This window comes from Ambystoma mexicanum, chromosome 13, assembly GCF_040938575.1.
Source record: "Ambystoma mexicanum isolate Mex_15411 chromosome 13, UKY_AmexF1_1, whole genome shotgun sequence".
Lineage (NCBI taxonomy): Eukaryota > Metazoa > Chordata > Amphibia > Caudata > Ambystomatidae > Ambystoma > Ambystoma mexicanum.
In genome coordinates this window covers 360,873,647-360,894,957 of record NC_090938.1, presented here as the reverse complement: position 1 = coordinate 360,894,957, position 21,311 = coordinate 360,873,647, and the positions used below count along the sequence as shown (strand labels likewise).

At 41.3% G+C, this 21,311-nt stretch overlaps 1 protein-coding gene across 1 annotated transcript; it reads left to right on the top strand.

Annotated features, from left to right (window-relative positions):
• The first annotated feature begins 20,077 nt into the window (after positions 1 to 20,077).
• On the top strand, positions 20,078 to 21,025 carry LOC138520356 (olfactory receptor 5V1-like). The gene has a single exon (XM_069632770.1). The coding sequence runs from the start codon at positions 20,078 to 20,080 to the stop codon at positions 21,023 to 21,025; it is 948 nt and encodes a 315-aa protein (XP_069488871.1).
• The last annotated feature ends 286 nt before the right edge of the window (positions 21,026 to 21,311 follow it).

The following is a 21,311-nucleotide window of genomic DNA, read 5'->3' as shown; positions in this document are numbered from 1 at the left end:
ATTTTTCTGAGTTAAGGGTACACAAAACATTTTATAGAGATTTATGGAGATTGTTTATCAAGTATTGGTTGTGTATCACAAAATTCATACCGTTCTGTTACCATACAGATACATTACATTATTTCCGGTCTCATAAAAAAGTAATAATTTAGAAAATTGTGTGAGAGCAAAGTCACTTGAGAGCAAGAGACATTCTAAACTTTGGGTAATCTCTTAGAACAAGCTACCAAGCTTTTTAGCTGTGACCATTACAAACGTTCTATCTAGTTTAACTAGGAGTTTAGCAATTTAACACAATCCATTTTGGGCTGTCCTATCTGCCATGGACATTGTGCAATACCACATTGTGACGATGAAGCATGGTGCAATGCTGCTTCTACCAAAGAAATACTAATCTTGATTACCAGATGAAGCCAATTACCAACTTTTGGGGTGTGAACCTTTGCAGTGTAGATTAAAACCCATGACTTTAAGCAAATGAAGTTAACTCTAGAATGAGTACTGACAGGTCATTGTCCATAAGAATGTTAAAATCACCTATGATAATAAGTTCCTTCCATAATGAATAAAGTTCTTCACAGAACATTTGAATCTCTGTAAGAAAAGGATAATTTTACTTGAAAATAGGGGGCTGATCCCTGATTTTGGCCATAATAGAAACATCTGATTCTGTCATTAATGCAATGGTCGCTTGCTAATCGCTGCAAACAGATGGCATAGGAATTGCTGAGCAGGTAAACTGGCTCAAGAATAATAAAGTCAGACCATCTCAGAATTTGTCAAACCTGTCCCATTAGATAACTTTAAAGTTAGAAAGAGAAATATCCTCAAGCAGGTGTACTGCAATTCCTGGCAAACCATGGTTCTGTAGTACCTTATATTGAAAATCATCTTCCTTTAATAGATCATAAATACACAGTGTATTTATTACAGCTGACTGATGTTGGGGAACCACTTATTACTTTAGAGGATGCAATGATCAGGACTAGGTATTATTTGGGCATATTTTAGGTGCTTGATATCCTGCAGCCGGGAGTAACGGCCTCAGCACGAATTGGGCGGTAACCCTTAAATGCGGCCGTAATGCTATTGCCTCTGCATTTAAGGGATTGCCCTATTATGGGTTGGGCGGTAAGTTGGATTTTTACCTCCAGCAAAAGCTGGAGGTAAAAATGTCCTCTTACAGACTGTTTTCGGTACTATTACCGCTGGCACAATTACAGCCAGTGGTGATAGCACCCTTGGCTCATATGGACCTAGTGGGGAATGGGCAATAACCGCCCAACTGCTACTCGTGATCTGACGCTAATAGTGCTGGACCAAGTAGCAGTAACGCTATTTGTGTTGGCGAGATCCCAGCAGTATTACCAACAGGATACCACCAGACTCCTGATGAAGTGAGCTGTAGCATGCAGAAGATGAATTACCTTTATTCCGGTATGCCCTGACAACTGGGTTGCAGATGATGTTATCAGATCCCACATCTCTGGCCAATCACAGACTTGGGGTAATCCATATTTGCAATTCAGGACATAACACTGCGGGCACATTTACGCAACATTCCCTCCCACAGTGAGGTCAATAAAACAACCATTGAAAAAACCTCCTGCTCTGTAACAGAATATTAAAGTCACTGGCACCAGAGTCTTTACACATAATAACATGATAAACATGATTAAAAACAATAATTGACAAATCCTGTAGCTTTGGCTGAAAAATACTGGTGAAAACATGTTCTTAATAAATTCACTCAGACAGACTTAGACAGATGCGGAATATATGAAAGGGAAAGCAGACAGAGTGGCGATAGGGTCCAGGATATGTGAATTAATTATTATGAGGGCAGATGGAGAAGAACTGTGATCAAGGACAGTGATGACATAGAAGGACTACAACAAAGGAGAAGGACTATGATGATGGAGGACTGTGGCAAAGGAGAACTGTGACCCAAAGTACTGTTATGAAGGACTGTGACAAAGAAGAAGGAGTGTGACAAAGGAGAGGGACTGTTATGAGGAAGGAGAAGCACTGTGATGACCAAGGATAAGGACTTTGATGGAGAAGAACGACGGTGAAAAAGTGTGAAGAAGGTTGTCTAAAACAAAGAAGAAGGACTGTGGCACAAAAGAAAGAGTCTGATGAAGGAGGGAGGCTGTGACAGAGGAGGAGGTCTGTTACATGGAAGCAGAAGCACTGTGATGATAGAATGGGAATGTGAGCATGGACTACAATGAAGGACTGTGATGAAGGAGAAAGACTGATGAATAATGACTGTGATGAAGGAGTGTGAAGAAGGTTTATGACAAAGAAGAAGGTCTTTGACAAATGAAAAGCACAGTGATGAAGGTTTATGATGGAGGACTGTTTGGAAAAAATGTCTGAGAGGTACGAGGACTTTGACACATGAGTACTGCAACAAACGCGAAGGACTGTGACAAAAGAGAAGGACTGTGATGAAAGGGAAGGTCTGAGGATGAAGAAATGTGCTGAAGAAGGAATGTGATTAAAGTGAAGGACTGTGACGATGGATTATGAAGGAGGACGGTGGTGAAGACAGGTGAGAAAGGAAAAGGACTTTGATAAAGAAGGACTGTGATGAAGGAATGTGACAAAGGACTGTTATGAAAAAGAAGGCCTGGGAGGAAGGAGAAGGACTGTGACATAGTAGATATCCTTTGTTGAAGGACTGTGACAAAGGAGAAGGACTGTGTTGAAGGACAAGAAGTAGGACTGTGACAAAAGAGAAACATTGTGATGAAAGAGAAGGACTGTGATGAAGTATTATAATGAAAGAGAAGGACTGTGATGATGGAGGATTATTGCGATGAAGGAGTGTGACAAAGAAGGACAGTAACAAAGTAGGAAGGTGACAAAAGAAAAGGACTGTGATGAAGGGGAAGGAAAGACTGTGACAAAGGCGAAGGACTTTGCTAAAGAAGAAGGACTGTGATGAAGGGTTATAATGAGGACTGTGATGAATGGGAAGTACTGTAAGGAAAAAGAAGGGCTGTGGGGAAGTAAAGACTGTTTGGAAAGAAAAGGACTGTGACTGAATGACTATGCAAAGGAGAAGCAATGTTATGAAAGAGAGTGTCATGAAGGAGGACTGTGATGAAAGACTAAGATAAAGGAGAAATACTGTGATGAAGAAGGACTGTGATGAAGTATTATGATGAAAAAGGTAAAAGAGAAGGACATTGATGAAGAAGGACTGTGATGAGGGAATGTTACAAAGAAGCACTGTGATGAAAGAGAAGGCCAATAGAGAAGGAGAAGGGTTTAGGTCTATATGATTGAAATAAATTGACCTTTTCCAAATTAACCTATTTTGTTTGTTTGTTTTTTTTGTTTGAAATTGCGGGTGCAGACTCCCCTCCCCACTTCGGCCCCACCGTAACCTATTCCCTTACCCCACCCAACATCTATATCTAATTAAAATGACTGAAATTCCTAAATAAAATGAACAAACAAATTCGGTCCATTTGGAAAAGGTCAATTGGGTTGCGATCAAGTTTGCTAATACCAAGGAGAAGGACTGTGACAAAATAGAAGGACTTCTTTTTTAAAGCCGTCATTAAGAAGAAGAATTGTGCCAAAGGAGAAGGACTGTGTTGAAGGACTATGCTCAAGGAGAGACTGTTCAATAGCTGAAGGACTTTGACAAAGACAATGACAAAGGAGAATGGTGGTGATGAAGGACAACGACACTGACAAAGGAGGAGAATTGTGATAAAGAACTATGGTGAAGGAAAAATACTGTGATGAATAAGGACTATAACGATGGAATGTGGCAAAGAAGGACTGAGACAAAAGGAAAAGAACTGTTCTGAAGTACACTATACCGGTTGAAGTACTGCCAAGGCACTGTACAGAAAACCGTATTAGAAGGACTGTGAAAAGAACCATGACACATGAGAAGGACTATAACAAAGAAGGGCTCAGAAGAAGGAATGTGCCAAAGAAGGAGTATGATGCAAGTGAAGAACTATGATAACAGAGAAGGACTGTGAGGAAGAACTATGATTAAAAAGAATGGCTGTGATGAATAAGAACTGTAATGGTAGAATTTGGAAAAGGACTGTGGCACAGGTCAAGGACTGTTATGAACGAGAATTCTGTGACAACAGAAAATGAGAAGGACTATACCACAGACAGAATGTGAAGAAAGAATGTGCTAAAAGAAGGACTGTGATGAAGAATAAGGACTGTGACAAAGGTGACAGGGTGTGAGGAAGGAGTAGGAGTTTGATGCAAGTAAAGAACTGTAATTAAAGTCTGTTGTGATGGAGCATTGTGACAAAGGAGGACTGTGAAGAAGGAGAAGTGCTACGATGAAGGAGAAGAACTGTAATGAAAAAGAATGACTGTGATAAAGGACTATGAAAAAAGAATGTGACAAAGGAGGACTGTGACAAAGAGGATGGATTGTGACAATGAAGGACTGTGAGGAAGAAGAATTGCGATGAAGAAGGATTGTGACAAAAAGGACTGTGACAATGGGGAAGGAAAGTGATGAAGAACTGTGATAGAGTAGAAGGACTGTGACAAGGAAGCATGTCTATGAAGATCAAGAAGACATATGATAAAGAACGGGGACCCGTATACCTCGCACTTAGCTTGTAGAAAGGGATAAATATCTGAATACTTGTTTGAGTGAGTTCAGAGGTATTTATTTAGAAGAGACATAGGTCCTCATTACAAGTTTGCCGGTCCGGTAACTACAGTACTGGTAAGTTTGTCGGTACCATAGTTACCTGACCGTCAAAATACAAGTTCTGTTCGTGGGTGCCTTCCCGCCCAACAGGACTGGCCTTGCGGCCGTACCGGCACCCGCGAGCAGAGCATGTCGGATGCACCGGCACCATTCTGAATGGTTACGGTGCATCCAACCTCCTCATTCCCATTTGAGCCCTACTGGGCCCTGGTGGGCTCAAATGGGAATGGGTACGAATATTTTCCAGCGCCTGCAAATGGGCAATTACAGGGTTACGGCGGGGCTGTAATGATCCAGTAATTGCCCATTCGCGGGTGGCAGAAAAATGTGCAAGTTTGGTGGCAGCCTGCCGGTTTTACCAGCAAGGCTATCACCAAACTTCTAATGAGGCCCATAGTCTTTTGGGGTCAGCCGACATGTGTTTCGACCTCTATGGTCTTTATCAAGGCTGATATATTAACATGTACATGTCAGATGTGTGTGCGGTGTGACCAGTGACAATTTGTGACATGTTGTGACAAGTGTATAAATATTCCGTGAATGGTTGTGAGTCATACATCCATTTTCTTAAAAAAATATACAGCATATATAATAAACATTCCAATTAAATACAATATTTTACATACATATCATGGATAAATGCAATCAGGTTTGATTATGTGAATATAATCCAGTTGTTGTCAGGAGGGGTGGAGAAGAGAAGGGGACAGGAAGGAGAGGAGGAGATAATACAGAGGTTAGTTAGGACCTGTTATATGTTGAGCCTAATAACGTAGGGTATCTTATGGTTTTGTCATGGCTTACATATCATGTAGGTGATTGTTTACGGATGTCCCTGGATGAGGGTCCCTGTATAGGCTGCGGTAGCGGTCCTTTTGTTTCCAGACTTGGATTAATTATTCCTGTTAGGCTGTGGATGCAAGAGCTGAAGGTTAGAGCACAGGAATTGTATACCCAGTGCACGTGTGCACAGAGGGCTGTAGGGGACCCCGCGCATTGCTTGTGATCAGAGTCTGGAGAGTGATTTGTGATGGGCTGTGTTTACGATTGAGGAAGGGAGAGGATCTTGTCTTGCATGGGTGGAGGTGAAAATATGCCCTCGAGGAGTGCCCATTTGGCACTTATCTCGTCACAAGTTGTGCCGGCTGATTACATTTGTTGCACGGGCCTGTGATGTGGAGCATGTTAATGTCAGAAAACGTTACTTTAGGGCTCATTAATGTGAGCCCAGAATGAATGTGGGATTGCGTTAATGCCAAGCATACTTTGGTGTCTGACCTTGCAGCTTATTTAATCAATTGCACGGTGAAGAGTGAAGAGTGAATAGTGCGTTCTTGTGCTCTCAGCAAGACGTCCTGAAATGGTGCGGGTCTGATGGCCCCGGCATAATATTGCCTCGTGGTTGGTAGGGCAATGGCTGCCCTGTTTCTGCTTAAGTATTGGGGAGAGCGGTGATTGTGCGTTCTTGCTGCACCAGTGTAAGTCCCTGGGGTGAGGGATGGTGCCAGCGAGCTGTGAGCTGCTTTGAAAATGTCAGCATTGCATGTCCTTACCTGAGTTTACTCCTCCGTACGTGTTCGATTCTTCGTTAGATTGACTATGTGAGCGCTGGGTGGCGGTGCCTATTTGCGCATGTGCGTTTCATGGGCCGATGAGCCACGCATGTGTTTTGCATCTCATTATTGGTACAGCGTCTGTACTTGGGTCAGGCATGTTGGAGACAAAATTGGCTTGCATAAGAGCATCAAGATGTCTAGCACCGAGCCGGGACATTATTTTTTCCTGAGTTAATCAGCTTGTTTGTTGCTCTGTGACCATAAAGTGATCTGTATGATGATGCTAAGGACACCTTGGTTTTAATTCACATGGTGTATGCCCTGTAGATACTTCATGTGATCAGCCTAAGTGCTGATGTATGCTGGCCCAGTATCATGTCATTGTTGGGGGTTTCTTCATATCAAGCACAATCAACTTGTTTCTTCGTCTGACTATCAGGTGGTCTTAAATGATAATGCCACGATCAACATGACCTATTAATCACATTAATTTCCATGGTGTGTGCCCTGTGGTAACCTGCCGGGGATCAGCCTGTGTGCTGATGTCTGGTGGCCCAGTGCAATGTAATTAGTTGGGGGTCTCAGCTTGCTACCAGTAGGCGTGGTGCACAGGTAGTTATGTTTCTGGAGTTTGGTAGTCTGTGGCTGCATGCTTGCTGCGTACCAGTCTGGTGTGCAGACAAATGTGTCATGCTGGGGCCATGGAGCTTCAGCTCATTTATGTGATGTTGTGGGGTGGGGAGGTGGTGGTGTTGCAACATGAAAGAAAGGGGGGATTCCCTAGTCAGTCAGCACAAGACTGCTTAGGTGGTGGGGTTCAGGGTAGTCTGTCAATAGTGACATATGGTACATGCATTCATTTTATAAAAATACATTGTAATCCTGATCAGTGTTCAATCCGTTCTTCATGCATCTGAATTTGCATATCATCTTGGATTCTTGATGTCTCAGCTTGAGTTCTCTGTTTCCGCCCCTGGTACCACATTTTGCAGTCCCACAAAGCGTATCTTTTTTTTGTTCTCAAGTTGGTGGTTCAGTTGCCAGTGGTGTGCCAGGGGGAGCTTAGGGTCTTGTGAGTGTATGCTGTTGAGGTGTTCTCTTATCCTGGTGCAGCGTTCCCTGATAGTACTTCCTATACATACTTTCTCACTGTTACACATAGGCTGCAGTGCCACAAAACATGCGCCAAACAGCGTATCTTACCGCATTCATTTAGCTTGTCTGCGCCAGCCTGGAGGCGATGGAAGTTGCCGTGGCATTTGGGTTTAGCTACCCATACACGTAGAAAGCATGGGGGACATCACATGGCGGGTCACGTGACTTCATCAGTGACGCGAAAATTGGGTCTCTGCCCCGAACACAACCCATAAAACTGGTCCGCACATTACCAATGCTGCTTCTTGTTGTAGCGCTACTAAGCCTTTTTGCCTTTGTTCTGAAGTGTACCGTCACTACGGTTATACCTCACCTCGTACTATTTGAACTCCTGTTGACGACTCGAACACCGTCTACATTTTGCTTGCAGATTTTCTTCAAATTGGATTTGCCTTCCTGTTGCCGATGCAGACAAGTCTTACGGACTGCTTGCGGCAACTCCTCTCAACTTTGCTGACTCCCGGTTACCACCGTGGACTACGGTCACTAGACTTCTCACATGTTGCAACATTCAGTTTCCTCTGCCGTCCTGGAACTGAAACAGAATTCATTCTGTTCAGCGTTGCCGTCTGTGAACAAACACCATTTGACGACTTACATTATACAGTAAGATCTGCGGACACGTGTTTCTTTGAATGTCCATAAGACTATTGGTCTTTCTTAACTCCTTGCATACATGTACATTTAAAGTCTAAGTACTGAAGATATACTAGTACTTTCCCTCAGCCAACCACTAAGCATTTATTCAAGAACCCAACCACTCCTCATTTGTTACATGCTCGCCTCCTGACAATTTGGACCTCACAGTCAGTGCTTCTTAAAGCGCACATTTTGAACGCCTTGCTGATTACGTGCACCAACTTAGATCTAGAGCGACCCTCGTGCCGTCCGTGTTAGATGACCCATACTAACCTACCTGTTTATTATTTTATCCACGCCGTTATTTTCAATTCATTGTCCCTACTCTGTCCTCCAGAAAACCTTGCTGTGGTGAGCTGCAATTCTCCTTAATTAGTATATCTCTAATATCTTAGAAGTGGGAGGGTAATAAGTCTGTTCTGTCTTCTTTAGGTCTGTGCTCTGGTTTCGACTCCTTCACTTTAAGATAGACTGGGTAACTCCTAGAACGTTGGTTTTGTTTGAGTTTGTTTTGGTTATCCTGCTAATGTGTGCTTGTTTCTTTACAACTCGGTGTAAGCGGTGCATTTGTTCCCGGCTCTTGGTGTGAATCATTCCACTGACTGTTACCTCTTACCAGCAGAGGGGTGTATCATAAGAAAGAGCTCCCTCGAGTTGAGGAGGTCTGGGTTCAGGCAGAACCCAGGTTGGAGTGCTGAGGGTTCCTGTTCTTCTGCCACCACCTGATCGACCTGAGGCTCTTCTTCCTGAGACCCTTCCGGGACGGCGGTGAGTAACACTCACACAGACAAAAATGGCATATATCACATATTTTGTTTTACAGTTGATGTGCTCAGTGATTTTAAAGTCTTGGCAGTCTTTTAATCTGGCAGTTTGTGTTTTGAGCGCATATCCGTGCATGGAGCACATTCCACATTTGGTGAATCCTGTGGTTGTGTTTGTTCTGAGCCAAAACCCAAAATGCTCAAATTCCAGTTGTGAGTTTACCAACAGCTCATCAATCATATCCCATCCCAAATCTTCTATCCATGCACTCTTCCTGTCTTTCTGGAAAACAAGACCTTGCAGATGAAAATAACCGCTCAATATTGGCAAAACTTACTCCTGAAATCCTTAAGCTAGTACAAGTTGCCTTACAAGAAGTTCCTAAAAATGAATCAAATCCCACTTTCCCAAATCCCAAAATTTCACTTCCAAAATGTGTTCATCAAAAACGACTAGCGAATCATGCATTGATCCCATCATGTCGACCCAAACCTAATGTACAGTATGCCTTAAATCGCCAGTCGTTTATGTCCATTTTCTCAGACATTCCTGAATTGGAGGATATTAGTTCTGAGGATATTGAACTAGTGGAATTTTGTAATTTGTCTGTATTCCATGTTGTTAGAATTTGGCTGAATTCCAGAGCTACACAGAACATCATCTGGTCAGCTAAAAGACAACTCTTTGATCTAGGCTTTAACCTATCAGTAGATACTGATATAAAGAATGAACTGGCGTTATATCCCTCAAACACCAAGTTGGCCACCACAAATACATGTAAAACCTCATTTAAGTCCGAGAGTGGGCAGAAAAGCAAAGCTCAGCAATACGGTCAACACTAGCTACTTTTAATGGAATCTCCTATTGAATTATCTCTACTTAGTTGGAACTCAGGAGGCCACTCCCATTTATTGAACAACAATAGTAGTGCTTTAAACACATTTCATCTTGTATTGCTGCAAGAGACTTGGCTCACGTCGCGCCCCATTTGGGACAAACACGTGGTTTTAACTGTTCCGGCGAAAACAAGTCTACGGGGTAGACCCTCAGCAGGTCTCCTTATAGCAATACAAGAAAATCCAAATTTTGTCCTTACTTCATTGGCCTCGCCTAATCCATACATTCAATTGGCTCGGTTACACATTGGTTCCAATATACATGCCATCATAAACGTATATTGGAATCCAGTGGGGATCACTGACGAACGCTTTTTAAAAGATTTAGGTGATGCACTGAATATGACAACTATGAATACTGAAGTGCAAAAAGTATTGATCGCTGGTGATTTAAATCTTGACTGCATTTCTTCCAATCCCAAAAAGAGCTTGAATAGAGTGAGAAAATGGCTACAATTTGTTAATCACCATAATTTACAAAGACTCAATGGAGCTTTTTCAACTGATCTTCCCGCTAGTTTTACTTGGCGGCGAGTTAACTCCTCTTCTATCATTGATTATGTTTATACTAAGGTCAATTTCTTCGCTGACTTTGTTGAATTTAAGATTGTACCTTCTGCTTTGAGTGATCATAATCAATTGACAGCTAAATGGTCACATCACTGTCATCTTCCTCAAACTCGAGATAAATTACCTCAAGGATTTTTGACTGTAAATAATGCAGGGAATAGACTCTGATGGTCAGCCGAGTCTTTGAGTAATTTTTATTCTTGTTTCAGTTTTAACGCCATTAGAGAATGTGCCAATGACAAACCTAACAATATAGTATACTCTGACTTGATGCAAGCATTTTGTACTACTCCGATTACTTCAGGTTTAACATGTGGAAAACACACCCCCAAATTACATGTGTTTAATATGGAGTTATATATCCGGAAAAAGGCATATAGAAAACAAAAGCGTGAAGCAATGTCCCTGCCCATGGAAAAAAGGATAAGATTCCTGACTAATATTAAAACTAAATACAAAAACTGGCTCAAGTATCATTGTGCAAAACTCTATCAAGTTGATGGCCAACTGATGCTTAACACCATTTCCAGTAAAAATGTTGCTAGAACATGGTCACTACTTAATGGAGTTGCAACTGGCAATCAAGTTGTTGCTCAAACAAATGAAGTGTCCGAACACAAATGGATAACCCATTTTACCAACCTCTACAAAATCCCTGATGGGAGATTCGCCTTAGAAACAGTTAATCGTTCACACAATTTTCATTTAGATTTTGATTTAGAAGATATTCGATTATTTATTAATAACGCTAGTAAGTCTGGAGCATGTGGCCCGGATGGTTTATCCAACAAAATGTTTAAAGCTCATCCCGTAATTTGGTTAAAGATTTTGTTCAGTATTTTCAATATGGTTATTAAAACCCAAACCTTATCACCCACATGGACTCATTCGATTATTGTGCCTATTTATAAAAAAGGCGATAGGAAAGAGCCATCGAGCTACAGGCCAATTGCCCTATTGGATGCGCCAGCAAAAAAATGTTGTCGTATTATTCTCAGAGAGTTGAGAAAATGGACATCTAAAATTCATCTTAACGACCCCAATCAAGCAGATTTCATTGCTGGCATAGGCACTATACACAATATTATATCCTTACACATGCTCCAGGCTGACTATGCCGCTAGGAAACAAAATTTGTACTTAGCCTTTGTGGACTTTAGAGTCACCTTTGACTCAATAGACCGTCTGCTTTTGTACAACAAATTAGTCGAATATCAGTGTCCATCATCCTTAATTTCCTTAATTGTTTTGCTTCATACTAATACATCAATGCAAGTTAGATTGACCATGGCGGGTGCCATCTCGTCAACATTTTCCACTCATAGAGGCCTTAAACAGGGCTGTATTATAGCTTCAATAATATTCAATTTATTTATCTACGATCTTGGAATAACCCTGAATAACATCCAGAGTGATGCCCCCTCCTGGGCACTCATAAAATTGCTTACTTACTTTATGCTGATGATCTTGTTCTTATTTCAAAAACTCCAATAAGCTTACAAAAATTATTAAATGGTCTAGATATCTATGTAAAGTATAATCAACTTGTGATTAACACAACCAAAACCCAAACACTTATCTTTAAAGCATTCCAGTCTGTGAAGATTAAACCTTTTACTTGGAGTATAGACGATGTAGTGTTAGACAATGTTGCACAATATAAATATCTGGGCTTATTAATTTCAACATCTGTCACCAGCCTTGACCATGAATTAAATCTTCGTGGTGAACTTCGTTCCCTGATTTCTCAAGCTAAAATTCTGTTGGGAAAGTTTGGCAAATTTTCAATAAAACATGTTCTTATTTTTTATCAGCAAAAAGTTATTCCAATGCTTACTTATGGTGCAGAATCATTGCCTATGAAAAATGTATCATTATGGAACAGCTTAGAGGCCAGTTTTTGGAAACAAGTATTACATCTTCCGAACTGTACCCCTCTCCCTCTAATCCGGTTTGAGTTGGGGTCTGCATCGATGTTTTCATATGTTATTTGGAAATGTTGTGCTTTCTTGTGGAAATGCTTGCTATCTTTCACCCAGACAGATATACTTGGTAAAGTGGCGTCTCATCTATTGTCTCAACAATCCGCTTTTACCAAGAGCTGGTGTAAATTCACTTTAGATGCCATGGCGGACGCATCAGTTAATCTTGATACATTGTTATTTCACCAAAATCGCGCCAAAATTAAAATTCTGCAGCATGATTGGTGTAGCAATCAATCTAATTGTTTACGATATAAGGACTTTGACCGCAGAACATTTGGCCACAAACCCTATAGCAGCACTGCGGACTATTTACTAAAATTTCCATCACCCATTTTTCGTAATAAACTACTACGTTTTCGTTTAAATCTATGGCCAACTTTAGATGTTTTAGCTAGAAGGAAACTGATTACACAGGAAGAAAATATTTGCCGATTCTGCAGGACTTTAAACCAAAAAGAAACCTTAGAGCACTGTTTTGTTCATTGCTCTTATCTCATTCCCTTACGATCACTTCTTTTTGGTAACTTCTTTGCTGATTCGAATAATTTTCCTGTAATTGTCATCTGGCCTCGACTATTTTCCTCACCTAGTCTAGCCATAAAAATCACATTTGTCCATTTTTTGGACGCTATTTTTCCTCAAACATCTTTCTAAATTATAAAATCACAATTAGGTCATACCTTTTAACTGTTTCGATTGTTGATATTGATGTTTGTAATTTGTATGGTTGTAAAAAATGAATTGCATTATATATAGTAGTATTGAATTGAGCTGAAATGTTTTATCTTTTGTAAATTTGAAAGGTTGATTTTCTCAACCAACCAAATTAAATTAAAAAAAAAAAAAGTTTGTTCTGAGCCATTCTGTAGCTCAGATCTTTTTCTGTGCCATGAATGATGGACTTAAAATATTTCACAAGTTTGGTGCCCTACTGAATGAGAGACTTTGGTATGATGTAAGGATCGGTCTATATTCTCCTTGCATTATGTTAGTGATCACCCAATTTATGTGACAGCTGCGGGCATGTATCACAGAGTTTACATCTGTTGGTTTGCAATATGTTTTCATCATCAGTTTGTTGTTGGTGACCATTATTGTTAGGTCTAGGAATTCAATATGTGTCACACTTGTATGACTGGTCAGTTCAATGATGACATGTTGTGTGCATACCGTATGTACATGTACTTTACTGCCTTACCCTCATCCTGTTGAGCCAAGAAAATTGTTTTTACCATGCTCTGTAAACTTGTAACTTCTGTAACCAAGCTGTAAACCCTCTCGTCACATGCGCCCTGCAACCTCAGGGTCTGGCGCGCACAATAAATAAATAAACAAACAAACAAACAATTCCAAATTCATTGTGGTTGAGGTATTGTACATATCGATTCAGATGTTCTTGTGTTCCTTTCCAAATTAGTATTATGTCATCTATGTATCTGTACCATTCCACAATCTGTTGTGTAAAGTCTGGGTTGCTCATAGCATGTTTCTGCTCAAAGGCATGCATGAAGCAGTTTGCTAATACTGGAGTATAACTTGCTCCCATTGCTATTCCTTTGGTCTGCCTATTAAAATCTCCATTAAACAGGATTACATTATTAGTTAGTGAAAATTTCAAGAATTCTTTAGCCATTTCCCATTTTTCACAAGAAAGCAAATCATTCAAAAGCCAGAGCTGCAAAACACGTACATTTTGCGAACCCATTAACAAATATTGGAACCCCAACAAACGAAGAAGAGGCAGGAGAGAAGGTAAAAAGCAGAAAGAAATTAGAAAAAGAAATCGACAAAAGAAGAACAAGACATCACTCGCAAAAACAAGCGGGGCTGGGGAACAACCAGTCTTAGTCATGAATTTATCCACTAAAGAACTAACACCACTTGAGACACAAGTACTCAATAAAGGACTGTCTTTTTCACTGACCAGCTACAACAACTTTGTTGAGATACAAATTGACCTTTTCAAAGTCACAAGAAGACTTAAGCTCAAAAGATTATTTGCGACAACACCTCTATATACTGAGAACAGCAGCAAAAGAAACAGCCAAGTCAAACAACTTTTGGAGATCTCGATGACATAGACACCCTGACCACCTTGGACCAAGAAGGTACAACTATCAAGAAGGAGGTTATGGCTCACTTGGAAATAGAAGATGTATCAATGAACTTCTGGAACTCAAGATCAAATCCAAATTTACACTGCAGCTATTCTCAGAGAACTACATAGATACATTTCAGCAAGCAGTCACCTTGGACCTGCACAAACTAGGGGATAGAGGAACAGCAAGCAAAGACCCAAGGGTCAACCTTAACAAGGAAGAAACACAAGCACTACAAAAACTATGGAATGCCGACGATCTCATGACGAAGGAAGTGGGCAAGGGCGGCAACATCGTAGTAATGAACAAACAAGACTATATTCTAATGTCAGATAACCATCTAAACACCCCAGGCAACTGCATCAAGCTAGGTAACAACCCAAACCCGATTATACTCAAGGAACATACAAGCCTGCTAAAAAAAATACCAGAAGCAAGGGTGATTACAGATGAGGAATACATATTCCTCACAGTCAGCCACCCCATTATGCCAACACTATACTTCCTACCCAAGATCCATAAGGGTTTTGAACCCGTACCAGAAGACAGACCCATAATGAGTGGGATCAAGGGAATAACCAAACCCCTAGCACGCTACATCAACAACATGATGCAACCCTTAGTGACAACTACACTGTCATATCTTAGAGACTCAATGCACACCTCAAAGATGCTGTCAGAAATAGAATACACATATCCTGGAATACCTCTTCTGTCAAAAAATCACCATAATACCATGCACAATTGGAAATTACTAAAGAATTCTTGAAATGTTCACTACCTAATAATGTGTTCCTGTTTAATGGCGATTTTTATAGGCAGACCAAAGGTATAGCAATTTGAGCAAGTTATGCTGCAGCATTAGCGAATTGCTTCATGCATGCCTTTGAGCAAAAGCATGCTATGAACAACCCAGACTTTACACAACAGATTGTGGAATGGTATCGATACATAGACAATATAATACTAATTCTACAAGGAACACAAGAGCATCTGGATCGATATGTACAATACCTCAAGCACAATGAATTTGGAATTGAACTAACCAGTCACACGAGTGCGACACAAATTGAATTCCTAGACCTAAGAATAATGGTCACCACCAACAAACTGATGATGAAAGCATATCGAAAACCAACAGATGTAAACTCTGTGTTACAAGCCAGCAGCTGTCACAGAAGGTTGGTGATCACAGACATACCGCAAGGGGAATATATCAAAGCAAACCGCTACTGTAACACAAATGAAGCATTCAAAGAGGTTTGCACATTATTGGATCAAAGATTCAAGTCAAGAGGATACACCACAGACAACTTACAGATGGCAAAAGACAAAACCCTAACAATGCCAAGACAGTAGCTACTAATACCGAAAGTAAAGAAACAAACTAAAGACAAAAATATCAAATATGTAACCTGATACAATGCTGTAGTTATGAGATACAGAAAATCTTGAAAAGACACTGGTCCCTACTTTTGATGGACAAGGACATTAGACCAAGCCTTACATCATACCCAGGGCTCTCATTCAGCAGGGCACCAAACTTTCAAAATATATTAAGTCCATCATTCATGGCAGAGAAAAAGGTCTGAGCTACAGACTGGATCCGCACAAGCACAAACACAGGATTCACATAATGTGGAATGCGGTCCATGTGTGGATATGCACTCAAAACACAAACTGCCAGATTCAAAGACTGCAAAGACTTGAAAATCACTGAGCACATCAACTGTAAAACAAAATATGCGATTTATGCCATTATTTGTGTGTGTGAGAAAGTAAATATAGGAAGTACTATCAGGGAACTCCGCACCAGGATAAGAGAACACCTCACAGCATAAACTCACAAGACCCTAAGCTCCCCCTGGCAAACCACTGGCAACTGAACCACCAACTTGAGGACAAAGGAAAATATGCTTCATGGGACTGCAAACTGCAAAATGCAGTACCAAGGCCAGAAACAGGAAACTCAAGCTGAGGTCCCCTCCAGCCCTCTCTGCACGCGTGCACTGGATATGCAATTCCTGTGCTCTGACCTTCAGCCCTTGCCTCCACAGCCTAAGAGGCAATAATTAATCAAGACTGGAAAACAACCGCTACTGCAGCCTATACAGGGACCCTCATCCAGAGACACCCGGGACTAATCACCTACATGATAGGCAATCCATGATCCATGACAAAACCATAAAATACACTATATTATTAGGCTCAACATATAACAGATCCTAACTAACCTCTGAATGATCTCCTCTCCTGCGTCTCTCCTTCTCTTCTCCACTCCTCCTGACAACAAATGGATTATATTCACAAAATCGAACCTGATTGGATTTATCCATGATTTGTATGTAAAATATTGTATGTAATTGGAATATTTATTATCTATGGTTTATATATTTTGTTTTAATGGATGCATGACTCACAACCACCTACTCACGGGATACTCATACACTTGTCACAACATGTCACAAATTGTCACTGGTCACACCACTCACGTCTGACATGTAAATGTTAATAGGGAAGCCTTGATAAAGACCCTAGAGGTCAAAACACCTGTCGGCTGACAACAAAAGACTATATGTCTCCTCTAATTAAATACCACTGAACTCACTCAAACAAGTGTGCAGATATCGATCCCTTTCTACAGGCTAAGTGTGAGGTATCCAGGACCCTGTTCCTAATCTATACTTAAGGAGGTGTGGGCACAGCCTCTGACTACCCGTAACTCTGCAGCTAACTAACTCATTAAATCTTTCAGCTAACTAACTCATTAAATCCATCTCAGAGCAAAGCGCTGGAAGTATTCCAATACTAGGGCCCACCCCCACTTCTGTGGACATATGATAACGGACAAGACTGTGACGCTAGAGGACTGTGCTGTAGGAGAGGAAATGTGCCAAAACAGAAGGTTTGTGTTAAATGAATAAGATGAAAAAGAAGGATTGTGATGAAGGTAAAGGATAGTGACAAAGGAGAAGGACTGTTACAAAGAAGGACTGTGAAGAAGGAAGGACATGGACGAAGTAGGGTTGTGACAAAGAAAAGGGACTGTGACAAAAGAAAAGGACTATGTTGAAGGACACTGACAAAGGAGAATGACTGTGACAAAGATAGAAAGTGCAAATGGCAATATGGAGCAGGTGTTTTTGGAAAACGCAATGTTCAGTCATTTGCCACTAATGAAAATGATTTTCCACATATGTTACTGAGGGGTGCCTCCATCTGCCCCAATGTATTTGTGTCATGCTAAACTTGGGATGTTATATTTGTCTTATTATAACAGGATAAACCCCTTTATCATATGGTTTTTCGGCCTGGAAAAATCAGCATCTAAACTAGCACATGAGTTACTGAATGATCTACTAAAAAATGATGTTGGTCAACAAACAGATTGGTTAAAATATGTGAAGGTTGAGTTGAAGTAGACTCATTTGGAATCATGATTTTTGGAGCCTGGATTGCTATAGTGTAACTGGAAATGTGTGTTGTTGAAGCAGTACTTTATCACACAACACTAATAAAAAACTTTGAATTAGAAAAGCTCATGGACTGTACATATTTACCAAGTAAGACAACAGCTGGTATAGAGCCCTACTTGATTTGGATCAGGAACAGATATCCAGGCCTGCTAATTCCGAAGTCCAGTTTCGGTCTGCTTTCTGTGATAGCACTGATCTGTAAATGGAATGGTGAAGGACCCCCCGATGTTAAGTGATTTTCCAAACTTAGGGCCTCATCACGAGTCTGGTGGTAACCCTTAAATACAGCGGTAGCGATATTACTGCCACATTTAAGGGTCCGCCAGATCATGGGCGTGGCGGATTTGCTCCCAACTCCGAGCTGGGGGCAAATCTGCTGCGATTTTGTCGGTTTTCAGTGCTATTACCGCCGGCAACGGTAATAGTGCGAAAATTCCCCATTGGGCCCAATGGGGAATTGGAACCAACCGTTCCGCCAAACCTGTGATCTGGCGCTAATAGCGCCATGGGGTTTGGCGGTAGGGCTAACAGCCCTGGTGGTAATACCGCCGGGGTTACCTCCTAACTCGTGATGAGGCCCTTAATGTTGCAGGAGAACCTTTACAGTTTTTTCATACTGCTTCAACCAGGCAAGTGTTCCTTGCTCACATTCGCTGTAACTTTCTTGACAGGCATCAGTTTCACTGTGGTCTTATCTACTTGGTTCTGGGCCAGTCCCATCGTCTCTGAAACTTGCCGTGCCATCAGTGATCTCCAACTGCGCCAACATCTGAAAGTATTTTTCTTGTTCATGAAGTTTTCAGGGCCTGCTAAAATGCATGCGTGTGGAACATCCAGGTTATATACATTCCTATGTATATACATTGGTGCATTTCCGCAATCTAAATCACTACGTAGTTAGCCTTCTGAATACTTTTACCTACTTGCGCTTTCAGCAATTGTACACGTGTAAACTGATTTACATATTGTTCAGTGTTTCTGTAGACTGAGCATCTTCATATTGAGCCCGAAATGTTGCTCATCTGTACCGTCCATTCTTTACTTCTTAGAGAATATTTTTATATTTCTTCTCTCCATCCAGCCTTTAGATACATCACCTCCATTCCATGTGACGTCAACAAGCTCCTTTCTATGTTTAAATGCACATTTCTTCCGGCACTTTATCCAAAAGAATGCTATGTCTCCTTTCATTTAGATAGGGTTTACTTAATGGATATCTAGGTCCTCATTACAACTGTGGCGGCCACGGAATGAACGGTGTCGGTAAGGGACTGGCACTGTTCATTCCGGGCCGCCACAGTACGAATTCTGCAGCGGGTTCCGCTCTGGACGCCTGGCCAGACCAGATGTGCAGAGCGGGACCCGCTAGCAGTACAGGATGCTAACAGTACCGTCATTAACGGACATGTTGTTTGCATCATCCCCATTCCCATTGAGCCCTATGGGGATTCCAATGGGAATGGGGACATACCGTGTCCGTGTCCCGTGAAAGGGAATTACCGGGCCCTCCAAGGTAGAAATGGCTCGGTAAGTCCCCTTTTGCAGGATCCAGACCTGGACCCGAGTTTGGGGGTAGCCATGCCGCTATAAACAGCATGGCTACCTCCAAACTCGTAATGAGGCCCCTAGTCTCGAAGGTTCTCTGCGGTATTTGCACACTGACTGGACCTGCACATGTCGTCAACTCTGGTTCCCAACATATAGGCAACATCAGGGCGGAGCTTGGAGAAAGGATTTCTGACTGTACCTCTACAAAGGGGTTGGGTGTCCAAATGGCATGTAGCCAGTAATGTCCAGAGGGTCCTAACAGGGAACTATGCAAATTATTGTGCAGATTGGTGAAACGGTGTGGAATTGTATAAGGAACAACGCTTCTCCAAGCCACAAACCCACCATTTTTTAAAACTTTAATTAATATAGATAACATATCAATGAAAAAGTTAAATGAGTATGAGAGCCAACTATACAAAAACATCAATTTCAGGTGGCCAATACTTTCCTGCGCAGCCATGCCCTGTGTATATATTTAGCAACCCCCAGATGATCACAGTGCTAGAGGTGGACTTCCACAAATTCAAGGCCCCTGTAGTAGTTCTTATCCCATGATCTATGAATGAAAGCTTCAAATACATTGATCCAGGTCCCTAATTCATTATTTTGTGCCCTGTGACTATCATTAACATCAGCTGCTCTTCTCTTTGCAGGTCAACTGGGCAGAAATCATGGAGATCTTGAATTACACCCAAGTGAACAGATTCATCCTGGTGGGACTGAGCAGTAACCCTCAGTATCAGATCCCGCTCTTTGTGGTGTTTCTCATCTTCTACATTATAAATCTCGTGGGGAACACGCTGATGATAGTGATAATCACAATGTACAATGGCTTACACTCCCCAATGTATTATTTTCTCCGTAACCTGTCTTTCATCGATATCTGCTTTGCGTCATCTACAGTTCCGAAGATGCTGATAGATTTCCTGTCGAAAGTGAAGTCAATTTCCTTTGCTGGTTGTGTGGCACAGTTGTACTCATTCATTTCCTTAGGTGGCGTGGAATGCATTTTGCTGGCAGTGATGTCTGTGGACCGTTACGTGGCAGTGTGCAAACCCTTACACTACACTGTGATCATGAACAAAAGGGTTTGCGTTCTGTTGGCAGCCATCTGTTGGGTGGCAGGTCTTCTGAACTCATTGGCACACACTGTCTTTACTTTCCGACTACCTTTCTGTCAGTCAAACCTGATCAACCATTTCTTCTGTGACATCCCGCCACTCTTAGCACTGTCGTGTGCAGATACACATACCAATGAGATTGTGGTGTACACATCCGGGGGATCAGTCATCATTATATCTTTCATGCTGACTCTTTTGTCTTATGTCTTTATCATATCTGCCATTCTAAAAATCCGGACATCAGAGGGGCGTCAGAAAGCATTTTCTACTTGCGTCTCCCACCTGGCTGTGGTCAGTTTGTATTTTGGGACAATCATCTTTACGTATCTCCGGCCTACGTCAACCTATTCTTTGGAACAGGACCGGGTAATCCCTGTGCTTTACGGAGTGGTGACCCCAATGTTAAATCCAATTATCTATAGTTTAAGGAATAAAGAAGTGCATGGAATTCTGAAAACAGCAATACATAGAATGAAGAAGACCAATATTGACAAATGACATCTACTCATGAAATCTATTTGGTGGTGATTTTGACTGAAGTATAAATTATACGGAAGAGGCCAACCAGAGCCACTAACACTTACTTGTCTGGGGCCCAGTATTCTGATATGCATACATTGTATATTGAAACATATGCACTGTACACTGAGATATATTAATTGTACATTGAGATGCACATACTGTATATTGAGCTACATATATTGCATATTGAAATGTATACACTATATAGCTGAGATATATACAATATATACTGAGATGTATTCTATGATCTTGAGGAACTTTT

Coding starts and splice junctions, on each gene's coding strand:
- LOC138520356 (XM_069632770.1), top strand. CDS start 20,078: ATGGAGATCTTGAATTACACCCAAGTGAACAGATTCATCCTGGTGGGA.